At 40.4% G+C, this 19,734-nt stretch overlaps 1 protein-coding gene across 1 annotated transcript in view; it reads left to right on the top strand.

Moving 5' to 3' along the window:
• The window catches only part of LOC122805321 (neurexin-2-like), a 1,760,973-nt gene that overhangs the window by 1,142,512 nt on the left and 598,727 nt on the right, over nucleotides 1-19,734 (top strand). Inside the window, exon 9 of the mRNA XM_044075409.1 lies at nucleotides 17,907-18,288. Coding sequence (XP_043931344.1) covers nucleotides 17,907-18,288 — 382 coding nt within the window. The remainder of the gene's footprint in view (nucleotides 1-17,906; nucleotides 18,289-19,734) is intronic.

Below are 19,734 nucleotides of genomic sequence, written 5' to 3'. Positions count from 1 at the left end.
ACGTTACCAAAGTGGTTAGAAAGACTTTCTACCTTGCCCACCTTATCATGAAGGGATTCACATCCAGATCAAAGGATGTCATTGTACACCTATATTCCTCCCTCATCAGACCCATGATTGAGTACAATGCCCCATTTGGTATGTACCTCACCCGGCATTTGCAATAGCTGGAGAGACCACAAAAGTACCTCACCAAAAGGATCAAGGGTCTCCAACATATGTCTTATTCTGCCAGACTAAAGAAACTTCAGCTCTATTCAGTAGCATACCACCTGCTCAGAGGTGATCTCTGCCTGACGTACAAGGCCATGTCCAATCAGGATCTGATGGACATGCTCCACCTCAAAAAATCCAAATCCATCAGGACCACGAGAGCTAAAGACTTAAACCTCGGCACAAGTATGAATAGGATATGCTGGAGGGATAGATTCATAACCCAGAGGCTTCCCATGCTTTGGAACAGGATCCCAGTTCGTATTAGGCAGAGCCCCTCACTGACTCTCTTCAAGAGAAATCTTGATGAGTGGATGGGAGATCGTAAGTTTACCCCAGGGGTCACATCTGTGTCACTACTAGACAGAGGCACAGTATTCTAGATTTATTCTGTACATTTGTGTACCATTTCATGGGGTGGCAAAAGCCACATCACTATGGCTAGGCTTACAAATGCCCCAGGGCAGATAGCCTAGTACTATACTATGAAACTATGAAACTATGAGAGACACAGACCACAATATTCAATGAAACAATTAAATAGAGAAAAAATAAAAATGCAGTACATCTTTAACACTGCAAGTTTGTACTTAACTCAGCTAGTAATGCAGTTGATTGTAGGTATGTAGCAGAAGCCAAACAACTCAGATATTGAGCAGTAATAAATTCAAAGATATGTAACTAACACTTATAAATGTAGAGAAACCCTTAGGCTAAGAGTTTAACACTGGATATCAATGAAGTGAAACACCATAGCCCCCACTAACTGCAGAGACAGAGAGAGACCACAGTATTCTATGAAACAATTAAATAGAAAAATAAATAACTACAGAGAGACACAGTCCAAAATATTCAATGAAACAATTAAATAGACAAATAAAATGAAGTAGAATCGTTGACACTGCAAATTTGTACTTAACTCAGCTAGTAATGCAGTTGATTGTATATATGTAGCATGAATGCCAAACAGCTCAAATATTGAACAGACTTTATAGCTCTTCTCACTCTCCACACAAGTAATGATATTTTATACATAGGGCATAGTTAATTTACAGCAAGCTATGCCTCACCTCATACTTTTTGTAGATATGCCTTCACTTTCAGTGCTTTACAGTTATCTCTGATTTAGTAATTATATCCTTTTTCAGTTGCTGGCTTAATTGACTGACTGTTTTTTCCCCCTCACTATTTCAAACATGTTATACTAGTATTACTTATTGCCTGGTGCATATAATCATATGCATTTATTTCTGATGTCAGTAGTAAATTACAATGTGTGCAACTTTGTCTCTGCCTTTTGTCCCATTAAGTATCTGAAAATCTTCTTTGTATTTATTTTTGGCAGTGGTAAATTCCAGTGTATGTAACTGTAATGTTTCTGCCTTATGGCTGAAAATGGCCCTGTACCAGTCCACTCACCTTGTTATCAGAAAATAAAATAAATAAATTACAGGACTACTGTCATATGACCAGCCTATGCTTATTAACAAAAAACTTACAAAAAAATTATCTACTCCCTGATAGCTGAAGATAATAGTTGTGGACTGCTTTCCAACTCAGTGTGGTTTTTAGGAAAAGTAATAATATATTATGTCTAATGCATTTGATAGAATGTATGCAACCCCAGATAAAGACAAATTGACAATAAGTATTCCATCGACCTTGGGAGAGTATCTAAACATATGAACTGCTAATTATGTATTCATAAATTTCGTTATCTTGGATATGGAACAAACATAATAAACTGCAGGCAAAATAATCTCAACAGTAGAATTTTTGTGTAGGGTTCAAGTTAGTGGCCAACAGTGGGATGGAATGGGAGACCTTTAAAATCCATGACTGTCCCCAGCAACACTGGAGTAAATCTGGTGGGATAGAAGGATGTTGGTAGACCCAGTGGACAACTCAGTGCAGTATAAATGAGGTTTGATGGGTCCCACCCAAAAAAAAGTAGAATTTCCGTTGTCTAGTATAGCAACTAACTAGCTAGTATGGGAACCTTTTGAATCTGCATTTACACAGGGATCAGTATTAGAGTGAATGTTATATACAGATGATCTCTTGAGTCTTTGGTTTGTTAAAACATGAACTAATATAGACAGGCAGTTACAGAATGATGAAACTCTTTGTGGAACTGCTTTTAGGCAAGGAACTCTAAGCCACTAAGAAATTAGAATTATCAAATACTATTATAATACATGATCCTTAAGAAAGACAATGAAAAGAAAAAAAAAAGAAGTTTAAGATACAATAATTATGTTTGTGGACTGACCATGGTCTCATATATGAGGAGTGCAGTGAAAAGATTTTTGTCAAAGTAACAGCACAGTTGAAAGCCTGATACACTCTTTTGATCCTGCTTACTCCTTATTCGACAGGAAGAATAGCAAGGAGTGTCTTAATAACCACATGTAGGCTTTGACCTTAGCTTTCTGTAACTATCCCTCATCAGTATGTTAAGAAAAGCATCCCAGTCTAGTCCAAGCTCAAGGTTTCTTATTTTTATGATTTATTTTCCTGTGTGATTCTTATTTAATATGTATTCCTGTGTTTTCTTCTTTCACAATTGCAACTGACTTCTTGCCCACTTTTACTACCTTTCAGAACGTTCTGTACATATGACCTTCAGTTCTGTTTGTGTCCATCTCATCATCATCATCTTCTTTTGGCTGTTCCCGTTAGGGGTCGCCACAGCGGATCTTCTGTTTCCATTTCTTCCTGTCCCCTGTATCATGCTCTTTCACACCAACCGCCTGCATGTCCTCTCTCACCACATCCATAAACCTTATCTTAGGCCTTCCTCTTTTTCTCTTGCCTGGCAGCTCCATCCTTAGCATCCTTTTCCCAATATACCCAGCATCCCTCCTCAGCACATGTCCAAACCAACACAATCTCGCCTCTCTTGCTTTGTCTTCAAACTGTCCAACCTGAGCTGACCCTCTAATATACCAATTCCTAATCCTGTCCATCCTAGTCACAACCAGTGCAAATCTTAACATCTTTAACTCTGCCACATCCAGCTCTGACTCCTGCCTTTTCGTCAATGCCACCGTCTCCAACCCATATAACATAGCTGGTCTCACTACCCTCTTGTAGACCTTCCCTTTCACTCTTACTGGTACCCGCCTGTCACAAATCACTCCTGACACTCTTCTCCAACCATTCCACCCTGCCTGTACTCTCTTCTTCACCTCTCTTCCACACTCACCATTACTCTGAACTGTTGACCCCAAGTACTTAAACTCATCCATCTTTACCAACTCTACTCCCTGCATCCTCACCATTCCTCTACTCTCCCTCACATTTACACACATATATTCTGTTTTAGCCCTGCTGACCTTCATTCCTCTCCTCTCTAAAGCATATCTCCACCTCTCCAGGGTCTCCTCAACCTGGTCCCTACTCTCACTACATATCACATAATGTCATCTGCAAACATCATAGTCCATGGGGCTTCCTGTCTGATCTCATCTGTCAACCTGTCCATCACTACTGCAAATAAGAAAGGGCTCAGAGCTGATCCTAGATGTAATCCCACCTCCACCTTAAACATATCTGTCACTCCCACCGCAGTCCTCACCAATGTCACACTACCCTCATACATATCCTGTACCACTCTTACATAATTCTCTGCCTTCCTCATACAATACCACAACTCCTCTCTATGCACCCTGTCATATGCTTTCTCTAAGTCCACAAAGACACAATACAACTCCTTCTGACCTTCTCTGTATTTCTCCAACAACACTCTCAGAGCAAATATTGCATCTGTAGTGCTCTTTCCTGGCATGAAACCATACTGCTGATCACTAATCATCACCTCACTTCTTAACCTAGCTTCCACTACTCTTTCCCAAAACTTCAAGCTGTGACTGATCAATTTTATCCCTCTGTAGTTACTGCAGCTCTGCACATCACCCTTATTCTTAAAGATAGGTACCAAAACACTGTCTGCTATACATATTTTATCTACACTGTTTGTCATTCCTATTGTTCTACTCTTAGACAATGATTTAGCTTTTGTACTTTGCTCACATTGCTCTTCAGTGGGCACAGTCTTTTGTGTTGGTATTGTTTTCACAGTACTTGCATACTCTTCTGCTACTTTATGCTGCATTCATATACATTCACACATCAGCATGAGGGCAAGATCAAATGGACCCCCCCAAAAAAAACATATACACTTCTCAATTAAACTATATCTATGAAGAGCAAATTCACCAAATCTGCTCTTCAGAAAATCGAAGATTTAGGAACCGAATTTTTAAAATCGTAAATTAGTAAATCACTAAGTGCTTTCATCTCTTAAAATTTTCACTGACAATCAGTGATGTGTTTATGCCAGGGTGAGCCGCTTTCTGAGGTGGAGAAGATTAAGTGTCTTGGTATATAATTCATGAGTGAAGATAGAAGGGATTTAGTGACTGACCAATGAATGGGTGCATCAGTGCAGGTACTACTGGTACCGTAACAAACAGTGGTGGAAAAGTAAGAGCTGAGTCAGATGGTAAGCTTCCAGTTTACCAGTCACTTTTTTATTCTACCTTTGCATATAATCAATAACTTTGAGAAATGATCAGATGGTTGAAACCATGGGTACCAATGGCAGAAAAGTTAGCTGGGCTAATACCATGATAGGGTGATGTTAGTCTGGGAGGACTACACTCTAGATGACAAGTACTTTGCACTGAAAAGGAACAGCTGAGCTCTGAGCCTCTATTGAAAATCCCACCTGAATTTCTTCTATGACAGGTGTGTCAGGCATGGTCCTATAACAGTTTTGGGACATACTAAAGATATTATGTTTCTTGCATCTTTTAAGAAGAGGTAGAGACTGCTTCTCTGCTCATCTTACTACCTTTATGATCCTTACCAAAGCAAGCAACTTGGAAAATGGACAGGTGGATGGTTATAAAAATAACTTTTGTAATGGTAAATGATTGCATTACCTAAATGAGCTGCCTTTCTAGAAATGAGGTTCATAATCTATATTCTTTAAAGTGAACAATAACATGTTTAAAACACACAACTCTTCTCAGAATGTAATGCAACATGGCTTTAATAAGTGTCGGTAAGGTTAGTTTTTTTAGGAAAATATGCAGATGATATGATATTATTGATTTCATTTTGCTAAATTCTACATAAAGCACAGAGTATGGTAATATTTAGTATAATCAATTACTAGACTTGTGTACACTAGTGTTTCTTTACCATCAAATATAAAAGCCAAGCATTTCACTTGTTAAAATTCTTTCCCGATGCAGCTACCACTTTGTATTGGAAAGTACAGTTACGTAAGTAAATTTACGATAACAGTAGATGTTTGAATGATCACTGCTATATTAGCCTTAGCTATATGGGTTATATCCTGTCAAGCATACAACAGCTGGCCAGCTTCCAAAGCTTCAAGGCACCTTCAGCATTCCCAAACTGTCAGGCAGCTCAAGCTGAGCTGACTAAAAGACAAGTTTGGGCACCAAGCCCTTCAAAGCTTTCCTGCCAACGGACAGAGGGAGGTTGAGCCCTAAAAGGAAAATGCTAGGAAGAACAAAAAATAAACAACCACACCCTGGTATTAACAATGCACCAATCAATCAGTAAATAATAAATCAATAAGTAAATAAATGACAGAGATGGTTGGAGGGAGAGGCTACAGCAGCAGTGATCATTCGAACATCTACTGTTATGCTAAGCTTACTTGCACAACTGTACAACTGTATGATGTTCATCATATTGGTCATTGCTGTAGTAGCCTTAGCTATATGGGTAGATTACTCAAGCTTACGACATTTGGGAGATGGCAGGAGAAGATTTCAGGAGCTCCTGGGGAATGGTCCTTGCAACGCCTAGAGAAGGAATAAAGCTTATAGTGCTTTGCAAAAGTATGTACAGAGAAACAAGTTGCAGCTTCCTGGAATACTTTCCAAAAAGCCATAGATGAAACCAAGTTCCTTGTAGAGTAGACCTTGACTCCGCCTGGAAAAATGTTGTTATGGTAAGCACAAAAAAGGTAATAGCCCTAGAAAATCATTTGGAAACAGTCTGTATTGACACAGGCTGTCCATTTTACTTAGCTTCTAAAAAAGAAGAGTAGCAGATCCAAAGATCTGATAAATTTAGTTCTGTCAAAATAGTATCTGAGTTGTCAGTGGGCATCCAACATTTGGAATATCCTTTCTTCATTTCTAAGATCAGTAAAGAAATGGGGGAATGGATAGTTTGGTTTAATGGAGAAAATGTTTAGTTTGATTTAAAATTAACTTGGATACCACTTTAGGCGTAATTGATTAGTTCTCAAAGAAGTCTTTTCTCTGTGAAGAATGAGATAGGGTTGACACACCATAAGAGTTTTCAACTCAGATATTCTTGCTGCAGAAGTCAGAGCAATCAGTAAAACTCAAGTCAGCCAGACTAGCTGGTTCAAATAGAGGAAGTGTTATCTTTTCTATCACAAATTTAAGATCCCAAGGAAGGTCCACAAGTTTTCTTGGGTGTCTCACAAAAACATTTTGACATGAGAAAATTGTGAAACTTTGATTGAGGAATAAGAAAGATTATATGGGAGTAACTCAACACAAAAATTGTAAAACCAGAGAAACATTATCCCTGAATGTGTGCTGGTTAGGTTGTTGTTGGCACCAACTAGAAAACATTTTCCATTCACTAATATATGATTTTCTAGTAGCAGGCTTTTTTGCCTCCATTAGTACCTGATGCACAACCTCAGTAAAGAGGTGCCTAAAGCAAAATAATACCCTTTAATCCTGGCAGTCATTTGACACTGATTGTGGTTGGGGTATATCAAACAAAACCTGGTCTTGTGTGGGTAGATTCACTCTGTGAGGAAGCTTGTGGTAGCTGTCTCTAGCCATTTCCAAAAGACAGAAAAAACATTGATGTTCTTCGTGTTTCACTGTTGCAGTAGCCCTCAGTCAGCCCAAATACCAGAGGCTCAGTATTTCTGCGTTGGTTGCTGTCGCTTCCATACTGACGTCACGTCATCAGGGGTATAAAAGCAGGCAGCTGACGCCATTACATCAGTCTTTTTTGCCGAGGAGCCCAAAGCAGAAGCAGTTCGCATGAGTGCTGGTCGGCCGCTACCTGAGTTTTCGTTTCCGAACTTGAGTCATCTTGAAGTCTTCTAAAGCTAAATACTATGTTGGGGATCCTTTTTTCTTGCTCTAACGATGTCAGAAAAAGTTAACAATTGTCTTGCCTGTGGAAAGCAAATACCACACCAAGATTTCCATTCTTACTGCATCACCTGTTTAGGCCCAGACCACGATGTACCTCGCTGTTGGTTTTGTGCTTTGTTCAACGCCTGAACTATTCATCGTCAGGCCCTTATTGTAGCTAAATACTTTTGTTCTCGATCTCCGTATTCCAAAATGGCTTTGGTAAGCCATCCGACTACCGATCTTCTGAAAAAACATAAGGATAAAGACAGAGACAGACCTCACAGGTCCAAAACTGCTGACGATGCTTCCGGTAAGCTAGTCACCAGTTCGCTGGTACTCAGTGAGGCACTTTTGCAGCCCCTGATGGATTCGCAGGCCGCTACCGAGACCTGTTCGGAGTCCAGTATGCCATGAGACTCTTTTTTGACTATGGAACCTGCAGATGTCTCTACCTTGGATGGGTCCGGATCTGCTGTGCAGGCACCGGCTTCTGAAGAAGCTCTTCGCACTACCAGTATTTGACACAAACCGACGACTTCTTTCGCATCTTCAGTTCTTTCTAAAACTACTGAGTTTCTAAGGCCAAGAGTATGAGCTACGCCTAAAAAAAAATGATGACCCAATCTCAAGCTCCTGCTTCCTTGCCACAGTCTCATATGCTTAAAATGGCAGAAGACTTGATCATGCTGATTAGGGGAAGCCAGCCTTCCTCTGCTAAAAGGAAAAGAGACTTACCCCCAGAAGCTTTATCTGACCAAGAGTCCGATGATTCTGAGGTTTCTGATTATGAAGACATGCCCTTATCTGCCTATGAGGATTCAGATGCAGAGGAATCCATTCCTTCTGCCTCTCTTGCAGAGGATTTTTCTTTTTGGTGAAACCCTACATACTTTAATATAGCATTTCCATTGGGAATGCCAGGATTAGAGAGACTTATGGAATTTTTAGATCTACCACAACACAGACCCTTAGCTGTCCCTCCTGTTCTGGAAGTTGTGGATGATGTCTTTATGGAATCCAGCCTAACTCCTGATACTTTACCCCCTGCTCCAAGGAAATCTGACAGGTACTACAGAGCCCCTGACTCACACAAATTTCTCTTCAAAAATCCTACTGCTGATCCAGAGGTCATCTCCCACAGACCTAAAGGAATAAAAGCAACTACAGCTATGAATCCCACCCCCTCAGAGAGGGATTCCCGAGCTTTAGACAGATGGGGTAAAAAAGTATACACCTCTGCAACTCTGTCCATTAGAGCATTACATTGTTAGTTTCACACGCTGAAATACCAGCAACATACTATGGAACTCATTAAGCAAAAATTATCTACCGTTCCCTGACTGTGCAGAAAATAAAGAATTACAGGAGCTTATGCATTCTTGCAAGCCAAGTCAGCAAGCATGCCCTGCAATGTGCGTTTCACGCCCTAGAAGCATCTTGCAGGGCAGCAGTCACAGGTTCTCTACTTAGAAGGCATGCCTGGCTTAAGGAGCAGACCTTGCCAGACCATGTCAAATCAAAATTATTGGACGCTCCTCTGAACAAGGACAATCTGTTTGGCACCAAAGCAGAAGAGGTTTTAAAAAAGATGGAAGAAAAGGCTAAGTCTATACAGACAGTCAAAGAATTTTTGCAAGTGCAGCCTCCAAGATTTAGTAGGCATTGCCCCTCGAAACATTGGTCCTTTCTAGCATGCTCAAGGACATCTCAAACTAGACCCAGGGGAAACAGACCCCCTATATTAGAGTCTCAGGGTATGCAGAGATCTAAGCAATGGAGTACCTCCACTTCTAAAGCAGGGAGTGCTAAGTCACCCCTTATGGAAAGAATTCACAATGACTTCTCAACTCCAACCCTCACCTCTGCCCATTGCTCATATCCCTAGGAGGAAAATTTGCCCACCATTCAAAAAACTGGACCTCCATCACCAACAATCAATGGGTCCTCAACACAGTATCCCAGGGGTACAAATTTTATTTCCACACACTGCCACCCCCAAAAGGGTTCCCAGACCTTCCTCCAAACCAGTGGGCAGAGGCACAAAACCAAATTCAGTCCCTGCTCTCCATAAGGGCAATTCAGCCTGTTCCTGCAGAGCAGATAGGCCAATGTTTTTATTCCAGACTTTTCCTGGTACCCAGAAAAGAGGGCACCTGGCACCCAATCTTAGATCTATCCACTCTAAACACCTTCCTGGTGGTACCAAAATTCAAAATGCTCACCCTACAGCAGCTTCTCCCTATGCTGTCCAAAGATGCCTGGTTAGCTACCCTAGACCTAAAGGAGGCCTATCTGCACATCCCAATAAGGGATTCCTGCTGGAAATATCTATGCTTCAGAGCAGGATCTATGCATTATCAGTTCTCTGCACTTCCCTTTGGCTTATCCACTGCTCCCAGAGTTGTCACAAAATGCCTGGCTCCAGCCATTACCTATTGCAGACAGAGAAATATTCAAATTTACCCCTACTTGGGCAATTGCCTAATTCAGGTAGACAGTCAGGAAAAGCTGTTGTAGAACTTGACATTTGTAAAGGACCTTCTGACCTCCCTGTGGTACACTATCAATGAAAAGAAATCCAAACTAGTCCCCAGTCAAAAAATTGTATTCCTGGGAGCAAACTTGGACATAGCATCCCAGATGGCATTCCTTACTCTAGAAAAATAGGCCTATCTAACAGGCTACTTCACTCAAAAGGCCACCAGAACCCAGCTATCTGCAAGGAAAATCCTGAAGACTCTAGGGTTCATGGCCTCCTGCATTCTACTAATTCCATATGCCAGACTGCATATGAGGAAATTTCAATGGTACTTAAAAAGCCTTTGGTGCCAACATTCCCAGGACCTGGAAACTATCATACCTATGATACCTTGTCTAAGGAAAGAGTTCCTTTGGTGGGCAGCAGCATGTAACCACAACAAGGGGCTTCCCTTTACACAACCCCATGCCACCCAGACCCTAACCACAGATGCATCAGATTATGCTTGGGTTGTACATCTGGACAGCAGGTGCATTCAGGGCCACTGGAGCCCAAATCATATTCATCTGCACATCAACCAACAAGAGATGCTAGCTGTTCAGCATGCTCTGACAGCTTTCAGATCCCTACTCTCACCAGGGCCCTTACTAATCAAAACTGACAACACCACAGTGATGTGGTACATAAACAAGCAGGGGGGAACCCACTCTTATCCACTTTGCAGGCTAGCCATGACCCTGTGGAACATGGCCTCAGCCATGCATATTCACCCACAAGCTCAATTCCTGCCAGGCAACCAAAACTCTCTGGCAGACAACTTAAGCAGAAATCTCCTAGACCCACACGAGTGGCAATTAAACCACAACACCTTCAGCCTTGTGACTCAGAAATGGGGTACTCCGAAGGTGGACCTATTTGTCTCCCCCTACAACCACCAGCTCAGTAAATTCTGCACCAAAGTACCTCACAGAAAAGTCTGGAAAGTGGATGCCCTGTCCTTCCAGTGGGCAAACCTCTCAATCTATGCATTTCCTCCTCTACCTCTTCTTACAAGAGTATTACTCAAGATAAGGGAGGAAAGACCAAGGGCAGTCCTGATTGCCCCAGACTGGCCACGTTAACACTGGTACCCACTACTGTGCAGTCTGTCACCATTGCCTCCATGGCACCTTCCCCAAATCCCTACTCTCCTGACTCAGCAGGAGGGACAGTTCTTGCATCCACAGTTGCAGACCCTGAACCTTGCAGCCTGGCTTATCCCTTGACTTCTCCTCCAGTGGCCAGCCTAAGCAAGCAGGTACTGGATGTCATACGTGAAGCCAGATGACCCAATTCAAGAAAATCCTATGCTGACAAGTGGAAAAGGTATTGTTCCTGGATTCACACTAAAGGAGCAGATGCAGCACAGCCCTCCTTACCTCTCATCCTGGATTATCTAGCAGATCTAATCCACTGAGACCTCTCCTTCTCCTCCATTAAGATTCGTGCCTCTGCCATTTCTGCTCATTACAGCACTGAGCTACCTGTCTTCTCTCACCCTCTCATCAAGCAGTTCCTGAGAGGGGCTAACAATGTAAGGCCACCAAGAAGAGCCCCCACCCCTGCTTGGGACCTTACCTTTGTGTTGGAAAAGCTCACACTTCCCCCCTTTGAGCCTGCAGCATCAGCAGAGTTAAAATTCCTCTCATGGAAAACAGCCTTGCTTCTAGCCATCTCTTCAGCTAGAAGAGTGTCTGAGCTACAAGCACTTTTGGCTGTGGAACCCTTCATTATTCTTCATGCAGACAGGGTCTCCCTCATGACTAACCCAGCTTTCATGCCTAAGGTGGTGTCCACTGTGGCTCTCAACCAATCTATCCATTGGCCCACCTTTTTCCCTAATCTTCAAAATAAGGGTGAAAGGATCCTGCACTTTTTAGATGTGCACAGACAGCTCAGATTCTACCTTGACAGGACTAAGCCCTTTAGGAAATCTGACCAGTTACTAGTCAGCTTTGCACCAGGGTCAGAGGGCAAGGCCATATCAAATCAAACCATCTCCAAATAAATAGCGAACTGTATCCATTTCTGTTACAAACACCATGGGAAACCACTCCCTCAAGGAGTCAGAACACATTCCACTAGGGCAACTTCAACCTCTACAGCCTTTCTCAGAGGAGTCCCTACCAGGGATATTCTGGAAGCTTCTACTTGGAGTTCTGTTCATACCTTCACCAAGCATTACCACCTGCCTATCTTTTTCAAATCCAGGGTGAGCTTTGTAACAGCAGTCCTGCAGGGCATACTAGCCAGCCCCAACTCTTCTTGACTGCCTACACCCATTCTTCAGCTTTGGGAATCAACCCAAGTGTGATGACTGCAACAGTGAAACATGAAGAACATAGTACAGTTGTGTACACTTACCATAAATGTAGATGTTTGAGTGTATTCACTGTTGCAGTCCTGGTTTCCCACCCTCCAGCCCCTTGTATCGCTCTCTCTCTCACTCTCTCTCTTTCTCTCTCTCTCTCTTCCTCACTCCTTACAGGGCTACTGGTATTTACTTTTTTGCTGGTGGTGTTTTTCCACCATAATTTAGCTCCCCATTTGAGGGCTCCTGACATTTAGGGCAAGAAAAACTGATGTAATAGCATCGGCTGCCTGGTTTTATACTCCTGACGACCTGACGTCAGTACTGAAGCGACAGCAACTGATGCAGAAATACTAAGCTTCTGGTATTCTGGCCGACTGAGGGCTACTCCTGGCAGGATAACCCAAGTGTGATGACTGCAACAGTGAATACACTCGGACATCTACATTTATGGTAAGTGTACACAACTGTACTTTCTCTGGGCCAGAAAGGAAGCTACCATGAAAATCTTGGGAATTCCTTTGGAATATTCAGACGTACCTTGAATATCAGTGGAAAAGTTGGAAAAGCATGCAGGAACATTCTTGTCAAAGAAAAAGAAAATTGCATGTTCTCTGCAGGTCTTCTAGCAGAGTCCTGGAGCAAAATATTGTCAGTTGATTATGTAAGGAGGAGGCAAATGGGTATACTAGAGGAACTCTCCACAGCTGGATCCAAGTCTTAGAAGACTTCCCGATCTGGTTTGCATATATGAGGGTCTGCCCTGCCCTGTTCAGCTTGTCTACCACATTGTATTGTCCTGATGAAATGAAAGATGCTTCTAGAGTGAGATTGTGCTGTGAATCTGTATCCCAAGATAACAGGGCTAATCTGCAAAGAGGGTATGACCTGGTTCCCCCAGCTTGTAGAGGTCTTTAGGACCAAAGATGTACAGAGAGTTGAGTGCTTTGATCAGGGTAAGCATCTGTTTCATATCTATGTGCTTGCATCTGTCCTAAGTGTCCCATACACCTTGCACTATTATTCCCCCCTGAAATAAGGTTAAGTTTTGGGAAAATATGCATATGATATAGTATTATAGATTACATTGTGCTAAAGTCTAGATTGCAGACAGAGAACAGGAATATTTAGTATAATCAGTTGCTAGATGTTTTTACACTTTTGTGTTGTTTACCATCAAATATAAAAGCCAAACATTTCATTTGTGAACATTCTTTCACTCTGCAGGTGTAGTAATTGTTCGTTTAGGCCGAGAAGTATCTGTCAGTTTAAAACATCTATTAGGGTCATGTTCCACAAATAAGCTTCTTCTTCTTGTAGTCCTGGATGCCTCTAAGTCTTTGCAAAACTGTGTGGTAGTCTGATAACCAGGTAGTGCTTTTTTGGTCACCATTTAAACGACAGTCGTACCTAGTGAGTTTACATGGTTAAAACAATCAAAGAAATGTTTGGAGAGCTGGAGAACTGATGGTTATGTTCCCTGTGCTCTTTGTTTTTGGCTAGGGATTATTTGAACGGCCTGATTAATGATATCAGAGATGAGATTTTGGAACACTGGTCTGTTAGATTTGTCCCTATTTTAGAGTAGCCATTGCACCATTGCACTAGGGGAAATGTGGTTCAACCGTCAACTATTGTGGTGTCTGGCAGTGATAATTAATACAGGATAATTGCGTTTCCACTTATCACAGCGGGTCCTTTATCATTCCCTTCAGTAGTTATGTCCATAGGTACATAGAATCTATCAAAAGGAATTGGGGTTTGATGTTCAGTGGTGATATAAGGATTGTAGATGATCAGCCACCTGTTGTGTTTAGTAGAGGGAAGAATTTGAAAATATCCCGGAAATGAATAAGTACACAAAATTCACTCAGAAAGGTCACAATCCCATGTTCACATGTGGTCATTGCAAGCAGTGTAGGTTTTTACACTAGGGTCATCATACAGTGGTAAAGGGTTATGACTGAACCCTTATTTGTCCTGGAAGGTGTAGATGTGACACCACTCAGGTGGTTTATCTAGCTTGCCGCACAGCTTGTAATGCTTTCTATGTGGAAAAAAATAATAGGAAGTTAAAAGATAGGGTTAGAGAACCTATCTATGATATAAAAAGAATAAGTCCACTAATGCCCTGTATAAACATAAAGGATTGTGTACTTCTTTCAAAAAAATTGTCTTCTTTGTTATTGACAAGGTGGTTGTCAGTGAAACAGGGGATGAACTGAATGTGTTGTTATAGTATAAAGAACTGGCTTGGTAGTTGAGTTTGAATGCCATTTTTTTTTCCTGGTCTCAGCAACAGTGTTTCTATCCTGAGTGTGTTGAAGGCAAGTGACAATATGTTGTAAGCTAGACTTGCCTAGGTTTGACATATTAACACCATCATGATCATTTAATCATATAACTGCAAATATTTTTAACAGTTTTTTAAATGAATTAGTTAGTTAGAAATTTGGCATGTGTTTTTTTAAATTTTATTTGAGAAATGTGTTTAATTATTCATGTAGAGGTGATCGTGATTGGCCCCTATGCTTATGGCTTGGAGCCAGCATTTCTTTAACCCTGATGAAGTTCATGATTATTGGATGAAAAGCTGGGTGCTAAGTTAATGTAGTTTTTATTTTTGCCAGAATAATGATGGAGATTCCATTCCAGAGTGTTTTTTTCATTTTGTAGCACGCTCCTTTATCTCACACCGACCACTTAATCCATTTAGTACAAGAAGCAGCAACTTATTAAAATGCTCACTTTCCTTTCACAAGTTACTAGTTATTCTTGTTGTCCTGCTAAACTGTTAAAATTTGACTTCTTTCACCTGATTTTGTAGTGAATTTGTAGCAATGGTAGATATAGTACACTGTCCTTTATTCTTGTGATCTGTATATTCCATCTTCTGTACAGTAACTCATAAATATATGTGGTGTGCTTATAAGAGATGAACTTTCTAGAAGAAATGCCACTTTATCTAATTGTGTATGCTGCTCTTCTTTGGAGTATGCTGCAGCAAAGTGTAATAAAACTTAATCTTTTAGTTTTTTTCTCTAAACCACACAGGCATGTTTCTTACTATACTGTGTCCTGTACTTTGATAAGAGACACTTGTGTTACATAGTGTTTGTTTGTTTATTTATTTATATATTATTTGAATTTGTTTACTGAGGTAGAGCATTAATAAATTCTGACCAATTTCAGTCTCAGCCCTGTGTCAAAAATTGACCAGACATACCAAATAGACAAGAGTACTATAAAACATAAGTGACAATAAAACAGTACAATGGTAGAGTAATGCTTTGGATACATAATAAATCCAATGTATTAGTTTACATTATGTACAAAAGTTTCAAAACAGTTGAGAAATTAGAGTAAAATAAATCAGAGATATGAAAAGGAGTGAAAGACCTTGGTGACTGAGTTAGACTGGAGCAGAATTCTACATGAAATAAATTTCTGAATATAGATCTAGCCTGGAATAACTTTGATATCTATCTGAAAATTTTTTTTTTACAAAGCATCACTCTGTCATTCCTTCAGTTTGTAAAACTACTAGTTTTCTCAGCAGGGATACACCCAGGTTGACAAAGACATGCATTTATCTGGAGGTTTTCATCTTAAAAATGTTTTTGGTAGAAAAGAACCCATGAAAAATGTAAGAATCAAACAAAACATTGATTTCAGTATTTTTACTGCACACTATTTGAACGTAATGTTGCAGCTAAATTTGGATGGTAGAAGGTCATAACAGATCTGGGATACTATTTCTTTCAGAAAGTCATGCTGTAATGATTTCTGTAGCTTTCAGAAAATTCATTATTACACTGCATGTGTGCCACTACAAGTAATATTTTCCAAGTTGTTTAGTTTGTTAGGTTTCCATTAGTATACTTAGACAAGGAAACCATGCGTTAACAATACAAGACCAAGTTAGGTAACTAACAGGTCAGGTCTGGTTACTGCAGTATACACAGTGTTTATCCTTGGCCATTAACAGAACACAAATGCTAAGAAAGCTAGTATGCAGGTAATTAAAAAGGACAACATGGAAGCAAGAGCAAATAGAGAGAGTAGAAGCTTGGCAGAAGGAGTTCTTATTTTTGACTGGTGTAATGCTCAAAAATACATAGGCTAGAATTAATATTACCATAAGCCCTTTCTTGATGTTTCTCTGATCTTTAACTCCCATGTTTTGTTATGGATTAACTTGAAAAACCCTTTAAATCCTTTTCTCTCCTGGTCCATCAGTTCACGCTTAATGGCTCCCCTTTCTTTACTAGATTGATGCATTCAATCCTCTCTTGGGGGGGGGGGGTGAGGCACTCTTCAGCCTTGGTGAGAGCTCTACCAGTTATTCATTCCCTAGCTGGAGGGTAAAAGCAGTCCATTCTTTCTCCCAGTGAGGCATGATGGCCAATGCTGCTGCTACTGTTTATGGGGGCATATTTGCCTTTGCACGCATGCTAATCTGCAGCCAGCAGGCAGTGAGTACCCTTTAGGCTCAAGCTCTTCAGATGTAGCACCTACTGCTTCCTCTAAATGTCACCCAAGCAGTGAGCCAGAACAATCTCCTTTCCCATAGGAAAGGTGAACCAAAACTGGCCACTCGCTCATCTTCCCAAACCTCTCCTTCGAGCACGTATGCTGCTAGTTGAACATATGTCATCTGAGTTGTAGTCAGGGTTTCACCCTCAGCACCACGAGTGAGGGATTCTAAATTCTGTTTTGTACTGCAGCATTTACTCCCCCATTCAATGTCCATTATAGTAATGAATTAAGGTATCTATGGCAAGACAACCATTTTGTGATCCCTTATATCTTTAAAATATTTATGATACAGAATGTTCGGATAATGCAGGTGTTCCATAAAAGTTGATATGTGAGGCTACAGCTGCACAGGTCATGCCTTTCCTACAGCCGTGATTACATCTGAAACATGTGTTATAGAATTCTGTAGGAAGTCTTATTGTGCGCCACAGTTAGGAATTAACTTCTTCATTATTCCCATGCAAAAAGAAGTTAGGCCATCTGCATCTTGTATACTTAACACAGATATGATATCTTAAGATATGAGCTTACAATTAGACAGACATGCACAAAAACCTTATTTTTTTAGGATTCTGTTAAATAGAATTCACCTTCAGAGAGGGGCCCTCAGATGAACAATTAAGGAACAAAAAAGGCTTCAAACACAAATCTCATGTTTGTAGTATTCTTAAAGCAATTAACATCTTAAGAGAGGCAATGTTCATCAACGTATAACATGTTTTTAATGTTTTATTGGTAGAGTTTAAATTGCAAACCAGACAGCATGAAAGTATACAGGATCACTGTATTCTTGTTGACAGATTAGATACTGCTGCTGTGGTGGTTATTTCAGTTAAGCTGAATACATGTGAAGGTCTCACACAGTCTGCACATAATATTATGAGTAAATCAAATATGCATTAGGGATTTTGTTTATTCCTGGATGCACTTATCAGTTCAGCTACAATTGCTTTTAAATGTTAAACATAAATAAACATATAAAACAATTTTATTGGACAGTCACTACTAAACATTGTACACCTTTAAAACAATTTCCTTCTGCTAACTTGTTCCTTTTGTATGTTTTTTTGATACCACAGCCTAATCATTGTTAATTGCTCTAAACGTATTCAGTTCATTTTACTTTCTTTCTTTCTTTATGTGACAGGGTCCATTCCTGGAGCTCACACTAGACTGGAATTTCACAACATTGAGATGGGTGTCATGACAGAGCGCCGCTTCATTTCTGTGGTTCCATCAAACTTTATTGGCCATCTTCAGAGCCTTGTATTCAATGGAATGGCCTATATAGATCTGTGCAAGAATGGTGACATCAGTTACTGTGAATTGAATGCCCGCTTTGGCATGCGCAACATAATTGCCGATCCTGTCACTTTCAAAACAAAAGCAAGTTACCTTGCACTTGCCACTCTACAGGCCTACACTTCCATGCACCTTTTATTCCAGTTCAAAACAACAGCAGCCGATGGTCTCATTCTCTTCAATAGTGGTGATGGAAATGACTTTATCGTGGTGGAGATTGTAAAAGGGTAAGAGAAAGGATAGAAATGTTATTTTATTTCACTGTGTGGAGTATGCTGATGCACTGAATTGGCAGATCATGGTATGATTACTGTTTTTTTTTCAGAAATCTTATTGATCTCAGAGTTTAGAGGGAAAAATATTCAAAGTAAATTGTTCTAAGTGGCAGAAATTTATCTGCAATCACTGTTGCAGTTTTGATGTAAGTTGTTGACCACATTTAGAAGTGTTTGTTTAACTGAATGTATGTGTGTGTGTACATCTTTGTTAGTGATGTCTAACTGATAGTTCAGAAAGGCTTTTTTTACAGGTACACTCATAAGAGTATAAAGAGCTAAGAAATGAAACAAAGGGAAAATAAAAGTGATGACTAATGCACTGTGATTAGCCATAGTAACATACATTACGTTTGGAAACTTAAATCATCCAGATGGGTGACTTTATTAAGTATGTGAACAAACTTTACAAATCAAAGTGTCCATCCCCTTTCAATCTATCTTGCTCTTTTAAAATTAGTGGCTCTCCAAGTAGACAGCTAAAGCTTAAGTTACCCCCTTTTTCATATCTAACTGCTTTGTGCACACTGCAGTGCTTAGGATATTAACTAATTTGTTCATCTTACCTGTAAACGTCTATTGCAAAACCACCAGTTTTTGGAGAGCCAACATTCTGCCTCTCAGTAGTCATATTGGGAGTAATGCTTCTGTTTTCTCCTGTGAGAGAAGGACCACGGGGACATTATTTCCTGGAGACTGATGATCAACAGAAAGCCTAATAACTGATCCATATGTGACAGCTTGGAATTTGTGCATATATTCTACTCCTGGTGAGAGAAGAAGCAGAGTGCATTGATTCATGACTGTTTCTGGTTGGGCAGTGAGTGTCTGTGCTTGACATTCCTGATTGGTCTGGTTGCTGTTCAAGGTATCTACCAGGAAAAGTCTACAACAAGCCTACAGACCCTTGCATCATCTGGGACAAGACTATGAATCACCAAACAGGCTATGGCCTGCTTCTCATCTTGGGATTGGTGCTAATGTTTTGCTTCTGGTGAGAGAAGAAGCAAAGGAGCATTGTATTCCAGCAGAGTGAAGCTGTGGTGATACCAGCAATGGTACTTGTCAGGCAATAGCCAGTCATGCGACTCCCCTCTTTTCATCATTCTTGACAAGCTAATTCTTTGTTTTCAGTAAGTAATTTTTGATTTGTTTCTAACTTCAGAATATCTGTCTAAATACTTCATTGATAAATTTCCGGGGTCTATGTATTAGTTTCCCATTAGGTGTTTGGCAGTGCCCTTGCAGATAGAGATGCATTGAGTGACATTTTTCCTGCAAAAGTATGATTGTTATTTCACCAGTACCTAGTTGCACACAGGACAGCTGGTTTGCAGTGACAAGCATTGTCCCCAGAGTTGCAAACTGGATACTCCTGACATTGCTTTATATTCTGAC

This window comes from Protopterus annectens, chromosome 6.part1, assembly GCF_019279795.1.
Source record: "Protopterus annectens isolate FY-2018-M chromosome 6.part1, PAN1.0, whole genome shotgun sequence".
Classification (NCBI taxonomy): Eukaryota; Metazoa; Chordata; order Ceratodontiformes; family Protopteridae; genus Protopterus; species Protopterus annectens.
The sequence above is the reverse complement of the archived record's forward strand: the minus strand, read 5'-3'. Positions and strand labels throughout refer to the sequence as shown.